Genomic DNA, 16,603 nt, shown 5'->3' on the forward strand with positions numbered 1-16,603 from the left:
CCGTGCAGACCGCTGCCCTAAGAGCTTCAGCTATTTGTTGGCTATCGGCAGAGGCTACTTTTGCCACCCTGACACTGCGACCCTCGGATTAGGGCAACTCACACAACATGGCAGCTGGTTTCTTTAAAGCCAGCAAGACAGATGTTGCAATGTTATGTCATTTAATCATGGAAACATCTTGCTGTAGTCTGCCTGCCACCTCAATGTGTCCACGTCCTCCTGCTGTACAGAGAGCAGCTCAGGTCTCAAAATCCCCAAACCCAACACCCATCTCTTACCCCCACCCCACCAATTTGGAAACTCCAGTCAAGGGTGTAAGTGAAGAGATGCCTGGTTTGGTACTGGGAGTTCTCCTGGGGACCCTGGTCCCATAGCTGGGATTCCAGTTGTTGATGGAGAGCACCAGACTATCCCCTGCCCGCCAGAGACCCCTGAAGGTGCTTTTCAGGTTAGATTATTATTATTATTTTTCTTGCGGTACGCGGGCCTCTCACTGTCGTGGCCTCTCCCGTTGCGGAGCGTAGGCTCCGGACGCGAAGGCTCCGCGGCACGTGGGATCCTCCCGGACCGGGGCACGAACCCATGTCCCGTGCATTGGCAGGCGGACTCTCAACCACTGCGCCACCAGGGAAGCCCTCAGGTTTGATTTTTTTTGACCGCTGTTTCTTTATCAGCTGCCTTATCAGCACCATTATGAGTAATGGTTCTGGATGCGTTACCTGATTCTACATCAAGGTGATTAAGGTCAAATTATAGGATGGGCACCTGCTAGCGCTTTATATGCCTCACCTGAGTGACACTTGGCTTAAGGAGCCTGTGGTCACACATTTATCAGTAGACAACCTAGATCAAAGCCCAGGTCCGTCTGCAGGACCCATGGGGCTTACCTTCAGTGGTACATGCTCTGGTTAAGGGTCTCCTCTAACTCTAAGCTTCCTCTTTTCTAGCCTCTAAGCACTTATAAGGAAGATGGGGAGTAATGGGAAGCAGACACAAAGAAGTTTACTACTCCTGAGAATCCCTTGATGCAATTTCCTTTTCCCTACTCAAAGGACATGAGGATCCTCAATTCCAATTTTCTTTGTCCTCCCTTACACAGTTGATTAGCCAGAGAGGCCATTTCTATAACCAACAACAAAAACGCATCTTTCTTACAGAACCCACAGACATGACAAGCACCGAGGCCTTTAGCTTGTTTTTTGGCCTCTGTGTGCCCGGACACCCTTACTATTTAGGAAGATGCTTCTATGGGGAGGTCTTGGTGGGAGGCAGGACTCTCCTCCCACATTAGAAGGCAAGGAGCCCAGAATGTCCCCGAATGGCAGAAAGACTGTCTCTTCTGTGCGGAAGGGAAATTGCTGGTTGCCTTAGGGCAACAGGGCCAAAGTCCCCTATTTTGGCCAATCTGTCACCATGGCCCCAGACTTTTAAGTCTGGACAAACGCTCAGTGGTGAGAGGTGGCTGAGGCCTCCTGGAGCGTTTAGCAGCCCTGCCGCCAAAAACACTTCCATCTTTGACGTACACTGACAGAGTAGAAATATTTATTTTTTATCTTAGAAATCTGGTCCCACGAAGGGGCCAACACTTTTTTTCAGTTCATCATCTTGACCCTTCAAAAAAAAGAAATGTTTCAATTAAGAGGTAACGTATGTCGATAAAAGCAATTTCAGAGGTGTGCTCAGATAAAATTATTTCTTATAAAATTATTTCTTATAAACCAGGCAACCCTAGACTTCCAGTTGCTTCAGAACTCTTTCTGTCATGTACAGTCCCTGAAGGAGAAAAAAAAGTAAGAGGTTGTCTGCAGACAAGGCACTTCAGAAACCACCCAGGAGAAAACCCAAGTCCGTCCGCCAGGAACTGCGCTGTGAGCCCAGCGAGCTGCCAGCGAATGGGAAGGCCAAAGCCCCACCTACGTGAGAACAGCTGCCACTTTCCAGCCCAAACACTGTCGCACCTGGTTTCCAGCGCCTGCCCGGCCTGGCAAACACAGAAACCAGGCCCCTCAGGCGAGATGAACACTACTTCCTGGGCTCGGAGCAGCTCCTGCGACTGACAGAGAGGAATGCTTTCAGCGGCCCCTGCGGGCGCAGACTACAGGAGCAAGCCTTTTGCAAAGACAGTGAGTTAGTGCAGATCAGCATGTTAGCAAAGCAAGTAGCAAAAAAATCTTAAAAGTCTGGTTAATACTCTTGATTTCCCTCCTGATTATCTGTTCAAGCTGCAGCCTATAAACCTGCTAGAAATCAGGAAGGAATCCCTCCTCTTAAGGTACCTGACTGGAATGGCTACAGCCAAAAGGAGTGAGGAAAGCCCCCCTCCAGACAGCGATCACGTGACACCTGTAACCCCACCCCCACCCCGAGAAGGGCTGATCTGAATCCAGGCAGCACACTCGACCCCTTCCCTTCTTTTGCTTCACGGGCTTGTGTTTAATACGAGTCTTTGCGATGGAAGAAGTCTCAGCGTCTCTCTCATGTCAGGAGGACAGACAGGGGTAGGGATCCTGGAACTCTTCTCCTGTGCTCTGGCCGCACACTCGAATCCCAGGAAACAGTGTGACATGGTGCCAATTTACTGCCTAACATGCCCAGTCCGTCAGGAGAGTTCAGGCAAGGAAGAGGAGAGGAGAGAGACGTGCTCCAGACAGAGGCTGGCCAGGGAGTGCTTCATCCTCCTTCCTTCCGCCCAGATGAGGCAGCTCCTTTCCAGAAGTTGTATGAGGAAAAAGAGTTGCGCTCAGGTCAGAACTGGACCCAGCCTGTGCCTGGCTGAGTCTGGCTGGAGGTTGACCTGGAAAGGTTAGATAGGGAGGGGTGGGAGATTTCAGATATCTGAAAATACAAAGCAGATAAAATGTGACTTCTTTCTGGGCAGAAAGAACTCCAAAAGGCCAGTCCCCAAATGTTCTAGAACAGGGGTCAGCAAACTACAGCCCAGCACTAGACCAAATCTAGTCCTCTGCCTGTTTTAGTAGGTAAAGTTTCATTTGTACAGAGCCATGCTCACTCATTTGTATACTGTCCGTGACTGCTTTTGAGCTACAAGAACAGTGCTGAGTAGCTGGAACAGAGACCACATGGTTTGCATAGTCTAAACTATTTGCTTCCTGGTCCTTTATAGAAAATGTGTGCTGACTCCTGTCCTAGAGCTTGTCCACATCAACAACTGTGTGACTAGTATTGAGCATCTCTTCACCCTGACGCCAAATAAAGGCTTGAAATTTTAAGGAAGCAGAAAAGGCAAGAGACCCTGCCTCGGAGGTCCCATGACAATGGGCCAAGGCCAGAACCCAGGTTAACTCTCAGCCCAGCATCCTCCGGTAGCTGCAGGGGAGGAGGGGAAGACGGAGGTGTTGGCGACAAGCCAAAGCACTTGGTGAGGTGGTTTAAAGACCAGAAAGAGTTGCAGAAGGTAGCTCCAGGCCACCCAGCAGTGGACACCAGCAAAAAGCCTTCCCGGAGAGAAACATGCCTCCCAAAGTGGGCACTCTGGGGCTCTGTCCTCTGGCTGGCCAGAAAATGTCTGAATCAGAGCTGTTGCTCCCAGGTTTTTGAGAGAAACAGCCTTGGCCCCAGTCCCCCACAAAGAACGTGACCCGCCTCACCCTGTGGATTTGGTAAAGTCTCCCCAGATGTCGGCGGTGGCAGCAGCGGCAGGCTTGGGCTGCGGCCAGGACACAGTGGCACCTCCTATTGATGTCCCCAAGTCCGAAGGGAAGGGAGAGAAGAGAAGGAGACAGAGGAGTCAGAGACCTCCCCTCCTGGTTGTCTCAGTGACCCCGAAATCAGACTCAAGATTCCAGGTGGCTGAGAAAGACATACACAGAGAGACGTGCTTTGGGGCAACAAAACACCTACAAGCAGCCACATTTCCATTGTCTTCTTACGAGCCCTTGAGGGGCTCCTGGAGACAGAGCAGAAGGGGAAGGGTACCAGCAAGGGCGAGTCACACACCATCACCTGCACCTGAGGCTGACCTCGTTTCAACCGTTTATGTTGGAAATCTGTTTAAAAATTTACTATCTCGGGCTTCCCTGGTGGCGCAGTGGTTTAGAGTCTGCCTGCCGGTGCGGGGGACACGGGTTCGTGCCCCGGTCCGGGAAGATCCCACATGCCGCCGAGCGGCTGGGCCCGTGAGCCATGGTTGCTGAGCCTGCAAGTGGCCACAACAGTGAGAGGCCCGCGTACCACACACAAAAAAAAAAAAAAAAAGAAAAAAGAAAAAAAAAAAAGAAAAAAAAAATTTACTGTCTCCTGCCCTGACCTCTTGGATGGACAATGCCCACCAAAACCACAAGGTCTGTCGTCTTCATATAAAGTCCTCAGTCTAGAGTCTGCATCAAAAAGCTGAAACAGGGCTTCCCTGGTGGCGCAGTGGTTGAGAATCCGCCTGCCGATGCAGGAGACACGGGTTCGTGCCCTGGTCCAGGAAGATCCCACATGCCGCGGAGCGGCTGGGCCCGTGAGCCATGGCCGCTGAGCCTGCGCGTCCGCAGCCTGTGCTCCGCAATGGGAGAGGCCACAACAGTGAGAGGCTCGCATATCGCAAAAAAAAAAAAAAAAAGCTGAAACAATTCTGTGCCAGACAAGTGCCAAGTTCTGGGAGCCAAACTGGTTAGGAGCTGGGGAGAGCCTTCCAGAAGTAACAAAGAAGTGGGTATCTGTGGGTATCTCTCTCTTTGCGCGCGCGCGCGTGTGTGTGTGTGTGGGGGGGGGCGGGCAGTATTTTGGGGAGCTGAGGGCTGCACTGTAGGCTTTTGGCCTTTGGACCTCTCCCACTATTACACTTGATCCTTCAATTTCTCTTGTTATATTGCCAGTTTATACTTTTTACTGAATATGTGAACTAGTTTCTACCATTTTACTTTGTATTTTCTGTTTACCTCGCTTAATTTCTTTTCTAATTTTCCTACTTTTCATAAGAATGATAAAGTTTCATTTATTCCTTTCGGCTTTTTTTTTTAATCCCTGCGCTGTTCTGGAAGCTACAGATAGCATTATCAGTCTTTCCATATCTACTGCTTAGAATGCCTCGAGTTCTACCATTTTTAGTTACACAGCTGTGTGTATCTCTTCACTGGGGTGAGTGGCACGATGGGGCAGCAGTGCCTGCTTTTGTGTCTTCCTGGCACCTCCCCCAGTGCTGCCAGCTGTCCTTTCTGGAGGCCCTGTGCCTGCCACCCTCCGCCTTCCCACCAATTTGCTACGTCTAGGGACTTCCCTGGCGGTCCCGCGGTTAAGACTCCAGGCTTCCAGTGCAGGGGGCGCAGGTTCGATCCTCATCAGGGAACTAAGATCCTGCATGCCGCGTGATGTGGCAAAAAAAAAAATTTTTTTTTTTTTTTTTCTATGTCTAATGTGTTCTGGGCTGGGAAACCAGATAAAACTAGGGCCCTCCACAGTTTACAGTTTTGCAGTTCACCAAGTGCTTAACGGACATTATCTCATTTGAACCTCATCACAGTCACTGGAGGAAGATAGGCCAGGAGCAGCTGTTTGACTTTATACAGGTTACTTAAGTCTCAGTTTTCTTATCTCTAAAATAGACAGTAACAGTGACTACTTCGTAAGACTGACTGGTCTGAGGATTAAATAAGTTAATATATGTGGAAGGCTTAGAACAGGCCCAGCAAACAGTGATGATAATGATGACAACATCACTAAAATGAGAGCTAACATGCAGTGAGTGCTTGGAACGTTCCAGGCGTCGTTCCGAGTGCTGTACGTGGATTGGCTCATCTGATCCGCACAAGAAACCCGTACTGTAGGGACCATTACTACCCCCACCCTACAGATAAGAAAATTGAGGAACAAAGTAGTAGGCAATTTCTGAATTTGAACTCAGCCAGTCTTGATTCTGAAACATAGGGTAAGTGCTCAAAAAATGTTAGCTATTCACAACTCTCATTACCTGATACCATTTTGTTCGTAAACATGCCAACTGCCTGTCTTACACATTAAAACATAAGGCCTTGAGAGCAGGGACTTGGGCTGCACCTGTAGTATCAAAAGGGCCTCAAACACCACCTGGCACATAGCAGGAACTCCATACTGGCCATCAGAAATGCACCAGCAACGGAGGGCCGGCCTAGGACGTGGCTCTCGGGCCTTAGCGAGCACACTAACGGCGTTACGTGTGCAGAGTCCCGCCCCGTCCCTGGTGACGCCAAGGCAAGTGGCCCTCTGACCTCACTCTGAATAACTGCTAGGGTCCAGGCAGGGGTGCTCCCTGACTGTCACTCCTGCCACTCTCCTAGATTAAGGTATTCCCCACAGGGCTGAGGTTTGAAGCCTGACCTCCAGATAGGGGAGCCAATGTCCATGTCCCTTAAAAGGGAAAGAGAGCAGGCTTCTTGTCTGGATCCTGCCCCCCACTCCCCCAAGATGCTGGTGAGAGCTGTGTGGAGAAAGTGGGCTGGTGACAGTCACCCAGCCTGGGGAAGGCCAGGAGCATCAAGCCGGGCTGGGCAGGCAGGGCGGGGACGCTGAAGGAGCGGGCTGGCATCCCATCACTGCCAGAGGCTGGCACTAGGCACTCACTTCTGGAATCCCAGGGTCTCCAAAAGGCATTCCCTACACCCTGGAACAAGCACCAGTGCAGCCTGCTGGGGGAGCTGCCTCTCAGCTTTCCAGCACCCAACAGCCTCACTGAGGAGCTTGCTTCAAACTAAATCTCCAATTTTATTTCCCACCACTCACCTTGGAATACTTATGCTGCCTTCATCTCCCTAAACACACCCAGCGTTTTAAACATTAAAAGTCTAAGCCTTATTCATGCTCTTCTTCTGTCTGGAATGGCAAGTGTCCCCAGCCCCAATCTTCTTCCTTCAAGGTCCAGTTCAATGCCACCTCTTCCATGAAGCCTCCCCAGATCATGCTGGCTGGTAGTTAGTCTGGTCCCCATACGTTTGGTCTCTGTGCCCGTGACTCCTCTCTCCTATTATACTGAGCTCCCTGTGAGCAGAGACCATGTCTCCATCACTTACTCACTCACTCAATGAGCAGACTCTGAGAAGCAGGAACCCACATGCTGATGATTTCACAGCAACAAATGAGTTGTAGCTCCGGCCCAACAGGGGGGACAGACGCCCTGAAGGGGTAAGTGGTGGGAAGAGAGGAAGCCCTTACCCAGTGTGGACAGGACCAGCTTTGTGGCACCCACTTTCCAGTTGGTCACACAGGGGTACTAAGTGTGACAAGTGTGAGCGAAGGAGGGAAAGCCATGGGGCCCCCGCTGCCAGAGAGGAAGAAGAACCCAAAGGTGCAGGTTGAGCACCAAGAACAGTCACCCTCGAGCACTGACCTGAACTGGGAGCAACTGCTGGCTGGACGATGGATGCGGCCACAGACAACTGCTCCCCAGCGGGAGGGATCAGGGTGGAGGTCCTCCCCCCTGGGGGAGGGGGGAGCAGGCTCAGCCCTCCTGCACTGCCGGGCCGGGCTCGGGGCGTCCCAGCTGCTCCTTCCTTCTTCTTCATGTTCTAAAGAGAGAGGAGGAATGCGAATCAGTCAGTGCTGCTGGAGTGCCTCTGCGATCAGAAAACTGCGAGAGGAGGCCCAAGGTGACCCCTGGGCCCCAAACGTCCGTATCACCAAAAGATGGTCAAGAGCCATCCATCCGACACTTCCATTGCTATGGGGTGTATTCAATGCATCACAATTCTAAAGGTATCACAAATGCTTTTAATTTAAAAACTCAGCACCCGACTTCATTAATCACCAGGGAAATGCAGATCAAACTACAATGATATACCATTACACACCCACCAGGACGGCTAAGACGTAGCATATCAAGCACTGACAAGGGTACGGAGCAACCAGAACACTCATATTCTGCTGGTGGAAGTGTAACCAGAGAAAACCACGTTGAAAAACTGAAAGAATCTTTAAAGCTGAACATATGAACTGACACCCCTGCCATTCCACTCCTGCATGGACCCAACAGAAATGCATACACATGTGCACCAAAAGACACACGTTTGAACATTCACAGCAGCACTACTTGCAATAGCCCCAAACTGGAAACTACCTAAATGTCCACCATCAGTTACCTGGGCAGACACTGGGATACATTCTCATAACGGAGCATGCCACAGCGAGAATAAAGCAACCACACAAAACAATATGGATGCTCTCACAAACACTACACTGAGTAAAGGAAAGGAGTCATACACAAAAGGGTATGAAGTGTCTGAGTCAATAAAACACTGAAAACAAAACCTAAGGTGTTCAAAGTCAGCATAGTGGCCGCTGCATCCTGTGGGAGAGAGCAGGAGAGGGGCTTCCAGAGTGCTGACCATCGTCCACTTCTTGATCTGGGGGCTAGTTTGTAGGGGTAAACCTGGTTTTTAAAAATTCACTGAGTTCTACATTTATAATGTGTGTACTTTTCTGTACACATATGATACTTCGACAAAACATTTAAAAAAGAAAAACAAAAACCTGAACACCCAGGTGAATCAGAAACCAGAGCAGCTCAAAGGCGAAGACAACGTCGTTCCCACCTTGTCAGGGGAGCAGCAGCTTAATCACGTGCTGAGACCACAGCCGGAAGGCAGAAGCCCTCAAAGACCTGGGCGTGAGACCAGCTGTGCCAGTTATCTCTAGCTCTACACCCTGGGCAAGACGCTCAAGCTCTCTAAACCTCAATCTCCCCACCTATAAAAGGGGAGGATGTTTAATTCACATGAGAAGTACCTGAAAAAAGACACTACCTGGCACACAGCTGATGCTCATTAAATGTTAGTTTCCTCCCAGCAAGACAGAGATTCACATCCCCAACAGTTCACTGGACATGACCTGGATTTTCTCTTAAGGGCCAGCTGGCCAACTTCAAGGGTCCCAAACCATCACCAGCATGAAGCAGAAAAGAGGAGAAAGAGATAGTAAGTGAAGAGGAAGAGCGTTATTTTAGGGTTACAAACTTTCTTCAGAAAACAAATCTACGGGGTCCTTGGTTCCCCCGAATCACTCATCTCCACCCCCAGAGCCAGATAAAGGCGAAGTCTTGGCTGTCCAGCCCAGCTCGACCTTTCCCTCTTCTCAACAGGAGCTAACGGGGGAAAGCCGGATGTAGGGCAGCTCAGGACAAGACACAGGGAGCCAGGACAACACCACCAGCAGAAGCTGCCCGTGACTCCAGTGCCCACCCTTGAGGCTTTCCCGCCCAGAGTGCTACCAAATCTTCTTTCCTCAAGGCTCAGACCAAGACACAGCTTGGGATGAGCACACTGACCCCCCCCCCACGCCACCCCGGCCCCCCAAAGTCAGGACAGAAACACCAGCTCTGGCAGCAAGTGACTGATGTTCCTCAAAGCAGAGGCTTGGCACATGCCGTTTCCTCTGCTTGAACCACCCTTTGACCCCTCTTCCCTTGCTTACAGGTCGCTTCTGCCAGGAAGCCTTCCTTGGTTCCCCCTAACTCTGGACTGCATGCTCCTCCTCTAGGAGCTCACGGCACTGAAGACATCCCTAGGTCGAAGAACCATCCCGCCATGTTGCAATCACACCCAGACTCCCCCCATCTCAGCTCAACTCTGAGCTCTGTGACAGCAGAGCCCTTTCGTTCGCCCCCAGCACAGTACCTGGCACTGGGCAGCTGCTCAATAAACATGTGCTGAACTGTGAGAAAAGAATGATGGGCTCTGGACTGGGCTTGGTGTGGTGGCCGTGACAGCCAAGTGAGGGTGGGACTCACTGCAATGTTGAGCTTGATGGTCTGGCCCTCCTTGAAACTTAGGTCCAATTTGGGACCTTGATCTGGGTTCTCGGCTTGTTTTGCAAATTCACACTGCTGTTTCACCCACCTGGGGAGAGAACAGGAAGGAAAAGGTGACGAAGAGGCAGGCTGCCCTGCATTCATGCACTCACTTCATTCATACCTGCCACCAGTCCAGGACGAGGCTTTTGCTGCAGCAATGGGGTAGAAACTGAGAGCAGCTTGGGAGTTAGGTGTGAACTTAAATCCTAGTTCCGGCGCATAAGCAGCTGCATGCACGTCAGTTTCCTCATCAGCAAAATGGGACAACTCTCTACGCCTTAAAGGCGGCTACGGGAACCATGCGGTCACTTATGCAGAGAGCCCTAACACTGGCCTTTAGGAAATCTGAGAAGCTGGCCATCTCCTCCTCAGCGTGTGGCATGAAGACAGACAAGTTCCCCACACACCTCCCAGGGGCTTAGAAAGTAGATGGTGAGACAGGACAAGTGCCCAGAAAGTACTGAAAGCGACCAAAAAGGTCTCCTACCCTCCATACAGCACCCCTCTTAGTAGCCACCCGGGGCAGAGAAGAGCTAGAGGGGGCCACGAGAGCAGCTGCACACTCCCCGCAGCCAGAGGTGGAGGCCTGCAGATGGCACGGGAGAAGTCTCTCCTGCCCATTTAGCTTCAGAAAGGACCACCAGGGTGTGTGCTGAGTGGCCTGGGAATCCGAGCACCGCTTATCACAGCATGGAGGGACAGGCCCAGAAAGGCCAAAGGAGCCTGACAAGGACTCTGGCCACTCAGGGGCCTGATGAGGGAAGAGATGGGACCCCTCAAAGGCTGGGCCAGCCGACTGGGGTGGCAGAGATGCGCCTCGGGTGAAGGAAATGACTTCAAAGCGGAGGTGAGGACTGGGAGAGCGCAGCGAAGGTGACCTGCCCGGAAGGAGAAGGGAGCTTTCCTGAGGCTCTGCTGGCAGACACACCACACACAACCACCTGGAAGACCATTCTGTCCGGGGAAAGAGGGAGGAGGCACGAGTATGTGTCTCCTGGAACCACTCACTTGAAATGGTCCTGCAAGGCAACATTGAAGTCAAAGGCGTCACCTCGGTCCCCGAAGCCAATTCCAATAAACGCCCGTCGCCCTGGGGGACAACACACGGTCAATCCCACTTCCCAGAGGCAGAGAAAACCCTTCTCAGAGGAGGAAGCGCCAAGTCCCACGCGTACCGTTTCCATCTTCGATGCGGACGACGAAGTACCTGCTGGAATCCATCACGCTCTCCACAGCTGTGCCTGGAAACTGATCCACTGGGGCCTGAGCAAAGAGCTCCCCTGGAAGCATAAGGGAGGGTGAGCCTTGAGCACCCGCCAGACTGTTTCTATCACGTGACTGGGGCCTTTTCCTGAGACGCAGATGGGCAAACCTGACTCTGGGTTTCAAGTCAAATCCACTTTGGCCGAAGGAAAAACAGAGGAATGTAACCAAGGAGAGGTTTAAGTCAGAGGCGGCTTACAGGTCAGATCCAGCTCACAAGTTTCAGCATTTTCAATTTAACTGCCAAACACTTCAAAAGCAGATTACTTGTAAAATAATCCAGATGTCTGGCTTCTCTTAAAATCAAAAGCTCTAGCAACGCTGGGCCTCCATTTCTACATGAGAACGATGGGCTGGAGCTGCTGGCCACTCACTCCACCTGCCTCAGCCATTGACAGCCACGGCCCCCACCCCCAGGGCCCTGGCTCAGGTAGATCACACCTTCAAAACAGACCTGGTGCCTGAGGCAGGCCTCTAGAGGAGCAGGTGAACCCAGTAGAAAGGGGGGAGGGTTTTTGCACTCACCGAAGAATCTGAAGCCAGTGGATTTAATCTAATCTCAGGCCAAAAGAGTGACTGCTTTTAAAAGGAGCTCTTGTGAAATGCATCCCCTTATTAACCACGGCTCTCCAGGGTGCGGTGCAGCACACACCTTCTGTGAACATTTACGACTGGCATCATTTTTGCACGTGCTGATCTCAGTTGATGTTTTAAGTATTTAACCAATAGTTTCCACTAAATCCTACGGTTCAGAGGTGACTGTGCAATGAAGGCTGAACTGAATCCAGATCGGTGGCCTGCGTTTGTAGCTTCTTGTTAATTTCTCTGCCCTCTCTAGTTTGGTACCTGGGGACTGGGATTCACCTGGATGCCTTCAGCCTAGAGCAGTGGTTCTCCACCATGGCTGATTTGGCCCTCCCTTCCACCAAGGGGCATCTGGCAATATGCGGTGACATTTTTGTTTGCCACAAATTGGGGGGTGCCGCTGGCATCAAGTAGGTAGAGGCCAGGGATGGTGCTACATATCTTAAATGTGACTTAGACCACAACACTCAGCTGGCCCCAAATGTCACTAGTGCTGAGGCTGAGACACTCCAGCCTGGGGTGATTGGGAAGTGAGAGATGAACACGACCCAGTGGGCATGACCTCAAGCTAAAAGCATCCTGGGGTGGGTCCTGCAGGTGAGGCTCAGCTTTGAGCAGTGGCTGGTACACCAGGTGTGTGTACCTTAAAGTCAGTTCCCAAGGCCCCTAGAGAACAGGTGTTGCCGTTCCCTTGTGACACCAGCTGGGACATCCCAGCAACTCTGCCCTAGCCACAGCAGCTATCCCTTCCAACTCCTCTGCCACCAATGCTCAGTCATTGCTCAAAACAAATCAATGCTTTGGGTCACCTTGCAGTTCACAAAGCATTCGAATAAATATGTGCTCACTTTGTATTTCCAACAACCTTGTGAAATAGGAGCTAATGTGATCCCCATTTCACCGAAAAGGAGGCCAAGGTGCCAAAGGTCCCGTGGCTTGCCCAAGGTCCCACAGTTCAGACAAAAGTGATGCAGACCTGAGAAGAGGCAGCCAGTTTTGCCTATGAATCTTTGCATTTTATTTGCCCCACAAGGAAAATCTCTACATGTTAGAAAAAAATAAATGACCGAACGCCGGAGCATCTGACTGAGCAGCCCTGCGCCCGACTCCGGCTCTGGCTGCGGGGGCTGGCGCTATTCCAGGCCACGCTGCCCTCCACAGCTCACCCAGAGGCCCCGGGGGTGCAGGACTTCAGAGAGATTTCACCAAAGGTGACAAATGCCAGCTGACCCCAGCACAGCTCAGCTTGGCTTGTCCTCTCACCACACAAAGAGCTGAGAAGGACAATTTCCAGTTCTTTCAGTTAATGGGTATGGTAAGTCTGGGAGGTTACCATTTGGTCGATAAGCAAGCAGAATTCCTGATTAAGGCCCCGAGCTCAGCAGCAGAGGGCTATGCGTCTTCACGCGGCTTACCTTCCAGGCAAGCTCCGGAGCGTCCTACTTGGGACCAGCCTGCAGGTCTTCTCTCCCTGGGCTCCAAAATTAGTATTTTCTTAAGGATGCCCAAAAGAACAGGTGCTTGACAGGAAATACTTCCTTTTAAACTAAAGGCTGGGGGAATGGAAGCGGCTTGTAAGTATATCCGGGCCTTTGATTTCCAGGACAGGGTCCCACGATCCCTGAGTGGCTTGGCCAGGCCCGGGCTGTCCGAGGCTTCACAAAGTGGGAGGTATGGTACCACGCAGACCTCCCTTGCCTTTACCTGAGGTCCTGTCCTCCAGCTTGATGTAGGCCACCTGCCCTTTCGCAGTGATCCGCAGCCGGCCACTCCATGATGGCTGGTCCAGCTGCCATTCCGCAGCCCTAAAGGGACAAAAACCATTGCACCTCTGCCAGAGGTTCCTGCTCCACTACTCCAATGCTGGGAGTGGGAATGGGAAGGCATGTGGGCTGCTTGCTCCAGACCAAGGGTTGGCAAACTTTTTGAGAGAAGAGCCATACGATCTCTGTCCCAACTACTCACTCTGCTGCTGCAGAGGGAAAGTAGTCATGGTGCATGAGCATGTAGGTGCTTTAATTATTTTAACCAAATATTTTCTACTGAGCATGGCTGTATTTCAGTAAAACTTTATGGACAATCTGAATTTCATATAATTTTCACATTATGGAATAGTCTTTCAAATTTTCCCCAATCACTTAAAAATTCCCTGGTGGCGCAGTGGTTGAGAGTCCGCCTGCCGATGCAGGGGACGCAGATCCGTGCCCCGGTCCAGGAAGATTCCACATGTCGTGGAGCGGCTGGGCCCGTGGGCCATGGCCGCTGGGCCTGCGCGTCCAGAGCCTGTGCTCTGCAGCGGGAGGGGCCACGGCAGTGAGAGGCCCCCGTAATGCAAAAACAAAACCAAAAACAAAACAAAAGCAAAAAAAAGTAAAAACCATTCTTAGCTTATGAGCCAAACAAAAACACAGTGGGTCGTAGTTGGCCAACCCCAGTTCCAGATTATAGAGACTGTCTCTGAAGTAGGATTCCAGTTTTCCTTCTGTAGAGAAAGCAGCTACCAGGGCCCATGGTTTGTTTATGACACTGCTAGGCTGCAGTGGTCAGAGCACTCATTTGGGATCACTGAGACCACCCTGAAGGAAAAGGAGAGAGGGGAGCAATCATCCGCAGAAGAGAAAAGGGGAGCAACAGGACATGTGGGATAAGTGAATGAGCATTCAAGAAATACATTCTCAAAGGTATCCTAAGAAGAAATAAACCCAGGAAACCACAGACCTATCACAATGGCCTCTTTTGGCTCTTTTAAAGTATTAACTTCATATTTTAGTTCTAAGAAGCAGCTCAGTATAAGCCCCCAAAAGCAAAAACCTTGGGTGTTTCCAAGAGGCTTTTCTTGGAAGTCCCTTAGCATACGCCAGGACTTGGAGAGACACCATTAACTGTGGACACAGTTGTTTTGAAGGCCACACAAATGCACTCTCGATCCACAAGTCAGCTGACTCAGTTTCAGTTCCTCTTATTCGGGCAGGAGGCCTTAGACTCAAGATAAGCAGAGTTCTGAGGCTGAAGAGCAGGGGTTGGCAGTTTCCTCTACGCCAACCTAGCCAGCCCTAACACTTGGTAACCTCTTTCTCTTGGGACCAAGAGGGACCAAACTCATCCTACTGAAGGGGAGGGGGGCAGATGATCACCTTTGGTTTGATGGCCCATCTCCAGTTTGATGATAGAAAGCAAAATGTTTTTTGTTATTATTATTATTATTGTTGCTTTCATATTATTTTAAAATTATGTCATGGATGTAGTAGGTGTTCAATAAAATATTTGTTCACTAGAGAATCAGCTATAAGGGCTTCCCTGGTGGCACAGTGGTTGAGAATCCGCCTGCTAAGGCAAGGGACACGGGTTCGAGCCCTGGTCCGGGAAGATCCCAAATGCAGCAGAGCAACTAAGCCCGTGCGCCACAATTACTGAGCCTGCGCTCTAGAGCCCGCGAGCCACAACTACCAAGCCCACGTGCCACAACTACTGAAGCCCGCATGCCTAGAGCCTGTGCTCCGCAACAAGAGAAGTCACTGCAATGACAGGCCCGCTTGCCACAACTAGAGAAAGCCCACGTGCAGCAACGAAGACCCAACGCAGCCAAAAATTAACTATTAAAAAAAATAAAAGAAAATAAAGAAAAGAAAATCAGCTATAAGCCCACATTAACACAATTGGAAAGTAATAAGAGGCCAGGTATGTGGACACTCCACCATTCTTGTGGCGCAGGCCAATCCTGTATTTCCAACTAACTTGGACAAACATTGCTTTCAAGAGCCCCCCACCCCCCACCCCGTGGCACAAACAGCCATAGGCCAGGTTGTCTGTGTCAGGTACATCTTATTTTCTTTTAATATTTTTCTTCTTTTGATACATGGTGACAAAATGCAAACAGTACAAAGAGATATCAAGTCAAAGGAAGCCTCCTTCCAACCCCCATTTTCCTCTGGTGGGGTAGTTTCTTGTGTTCCCTTCTACACACTCTACGTTTACAAACACGGGTATTTATCCCTCTCAGGTGAACATTTCACCAGCGAAGTACGGATGGACGCTTCCCAACTGCTACAGGCTGTGATAAGGACTGCAGTTCGTGCCAAGGAAGCTGGGCAGGGAGGGGTCCCTGGGCTTTCAACATCAGCTTAAAACTCCCCGGGACGGGTTCTTTTGACCGATTCTGGGCTCCCTTTCTTCCCCTCGGGGATTTCTGCCAGTGACAGAGTGCCTTTCCCGAAGGCTTTTCAAGGATCCCTTCAAGGCCATCGGTTAGCTCTGAAAAAGACAGGTCTGTGACACCACCACTCCTGATCACGTTTAGGGTCCCTGGCAGCCCACCTGCGTCCCCGGCGCTAGATTCGGCTTTCACGCCTTCTCCGCTGCCGGGAGCCCCATGCGTCAGACTGAGAAAGGCGAAAGTCTGGGTCCCCCTCCCTGCTCTGGCCTCGAACTGGAAGAAACCGCAGCATTACCTCCCCCCCGCCCCCTGCCCCTCGCCCGTCAACTGGCGGGGCCGTGCTCAGCTCCCACAGTGGGCGTGTCGGGGGCGACAGGGAAGGGGTTAGGCGGTGGTTAGCCTGGCCTGGCGGCGGGTGGTCACCTGTAACCACGGTTGGTGGCCCGCGGCGGGATGCGGTAGACGTGGACCTCTGGCTTGACACAGAGAACCGACTCGTACTCGCCTTCCTCCATCTCGACGCCCTGAGCCCGCCGGAGTTCCGGCTCCTTCCCCGCAGCGGGGCGGAAGCCGTGCGACTCTATGAACCATGTCAGGCTAGAGCGGCAGCTCGCGGGCCTCGGCCGCTCATCGCCCACGCGCCCTCTGCTGGAGGCTCTGGCTCAAGACATGCGGCGGACGGACCCAGGAGCCAATTTGACGCGGACTAGGGTTGTCTGGGTGCTCTCTCTTCCACAAGGTCTCGCGGGCCGCAAAGGAGACTTTAATACAGATCCCACTGCAATCCATTGTCTGGTTGTGGGTCATCCCCATCGCCTCAACACTGACACCTGGTGTCC

General features: G+C 51.5%; 1 protein-coding gene across 3 annotated transcripts; it reads right to left on the bottom strand.

Moving 5' to 3' along the window:
- Window positions 1-1,513: 1,513 nt before the first annotated feature.
- Window positions 1,514-16,340, bottom strand: NECAP2 (NECAP endocytosis associated 2). 3 transcript variants are annotated; one of them, XR_010837223.1, is made up of 8 exons: window positions 16,188-16,313; window positions 13,316-13,416; window positions 10,939-11,043; window positions 10,772-10,853; window positions 9,588-9,809; window positions 7,307-7,484; window positions 3,609-3,693; window positions 1,514-2,794 (listed from the first exon to the last, which is right to left on the bottom strand). XR_010837223.1 is itself a non-coding variant. In XM_059074064.2 (8 exons), exons 1-8 carry the CDS (start codon window positions 16,277-16,279, stop codon window positions 2,746-2,748), a joined length of 801 nt encoding a protein of 266 aa, XP_058930047.1. In that variant the 5' UTR covers window positions 16,280-16,340; the 3' UTR covers window positions 1,514-2,745. The 3 variants fall into 3 exon arrangements, 2 of the variants coding, with proteins under 2 accessions (XP_058930047.1, XP_066872621.1); XM_059074064.2 differs by having other exon boundaries at window positions 9,701-9,809; window positions 16,188-16,340; XM_067016520.1 differs by having other exon boundaries at window positions 1,514-2,835; window positions 9,701-9,809; window positions 16,188-16,340.
- Window positions 16,341-16,603: the final 263 nt, after the last annotated feature.

Source organism: Kogia breviceps, chromosome 1 (assembly GCF_026419965.1).
Source record: "Kogia breviceps isolate mKogBre1 chromosome 1, mKogBre1 haplotype 1, whole genome shotgun sequence".
NCBI lineage: Eukaryota > Metazoa > Chordata > Mammalia > Artiodactyla > Physeteridae > Kogia > Kogia breviceps.

Coding starts and splice junctions, on each gene's coding strand:
- NECAP2 (XM_067016520.1), bottom strand. CDS start 16,279: ATGGAGGAAGGCGAGTACGAGTCGGTTCTCTGTGTCAAGCCAGAGGTC. Junction 11,044..13,315: donor GCTGGAGGACAGGACCTCAG/GTAAAGGCAAGG, acceptor TTATGCTTCCAG/GGGAGCTCTTTGCTCAGGCC. Junction 7,485..9,700: donor CCATCAAGCTCAACATTGCA/GTGAGTCCCACC, acceptor CTCTCTCTTTAG/AACATGAAGAAGAAGGAAGG.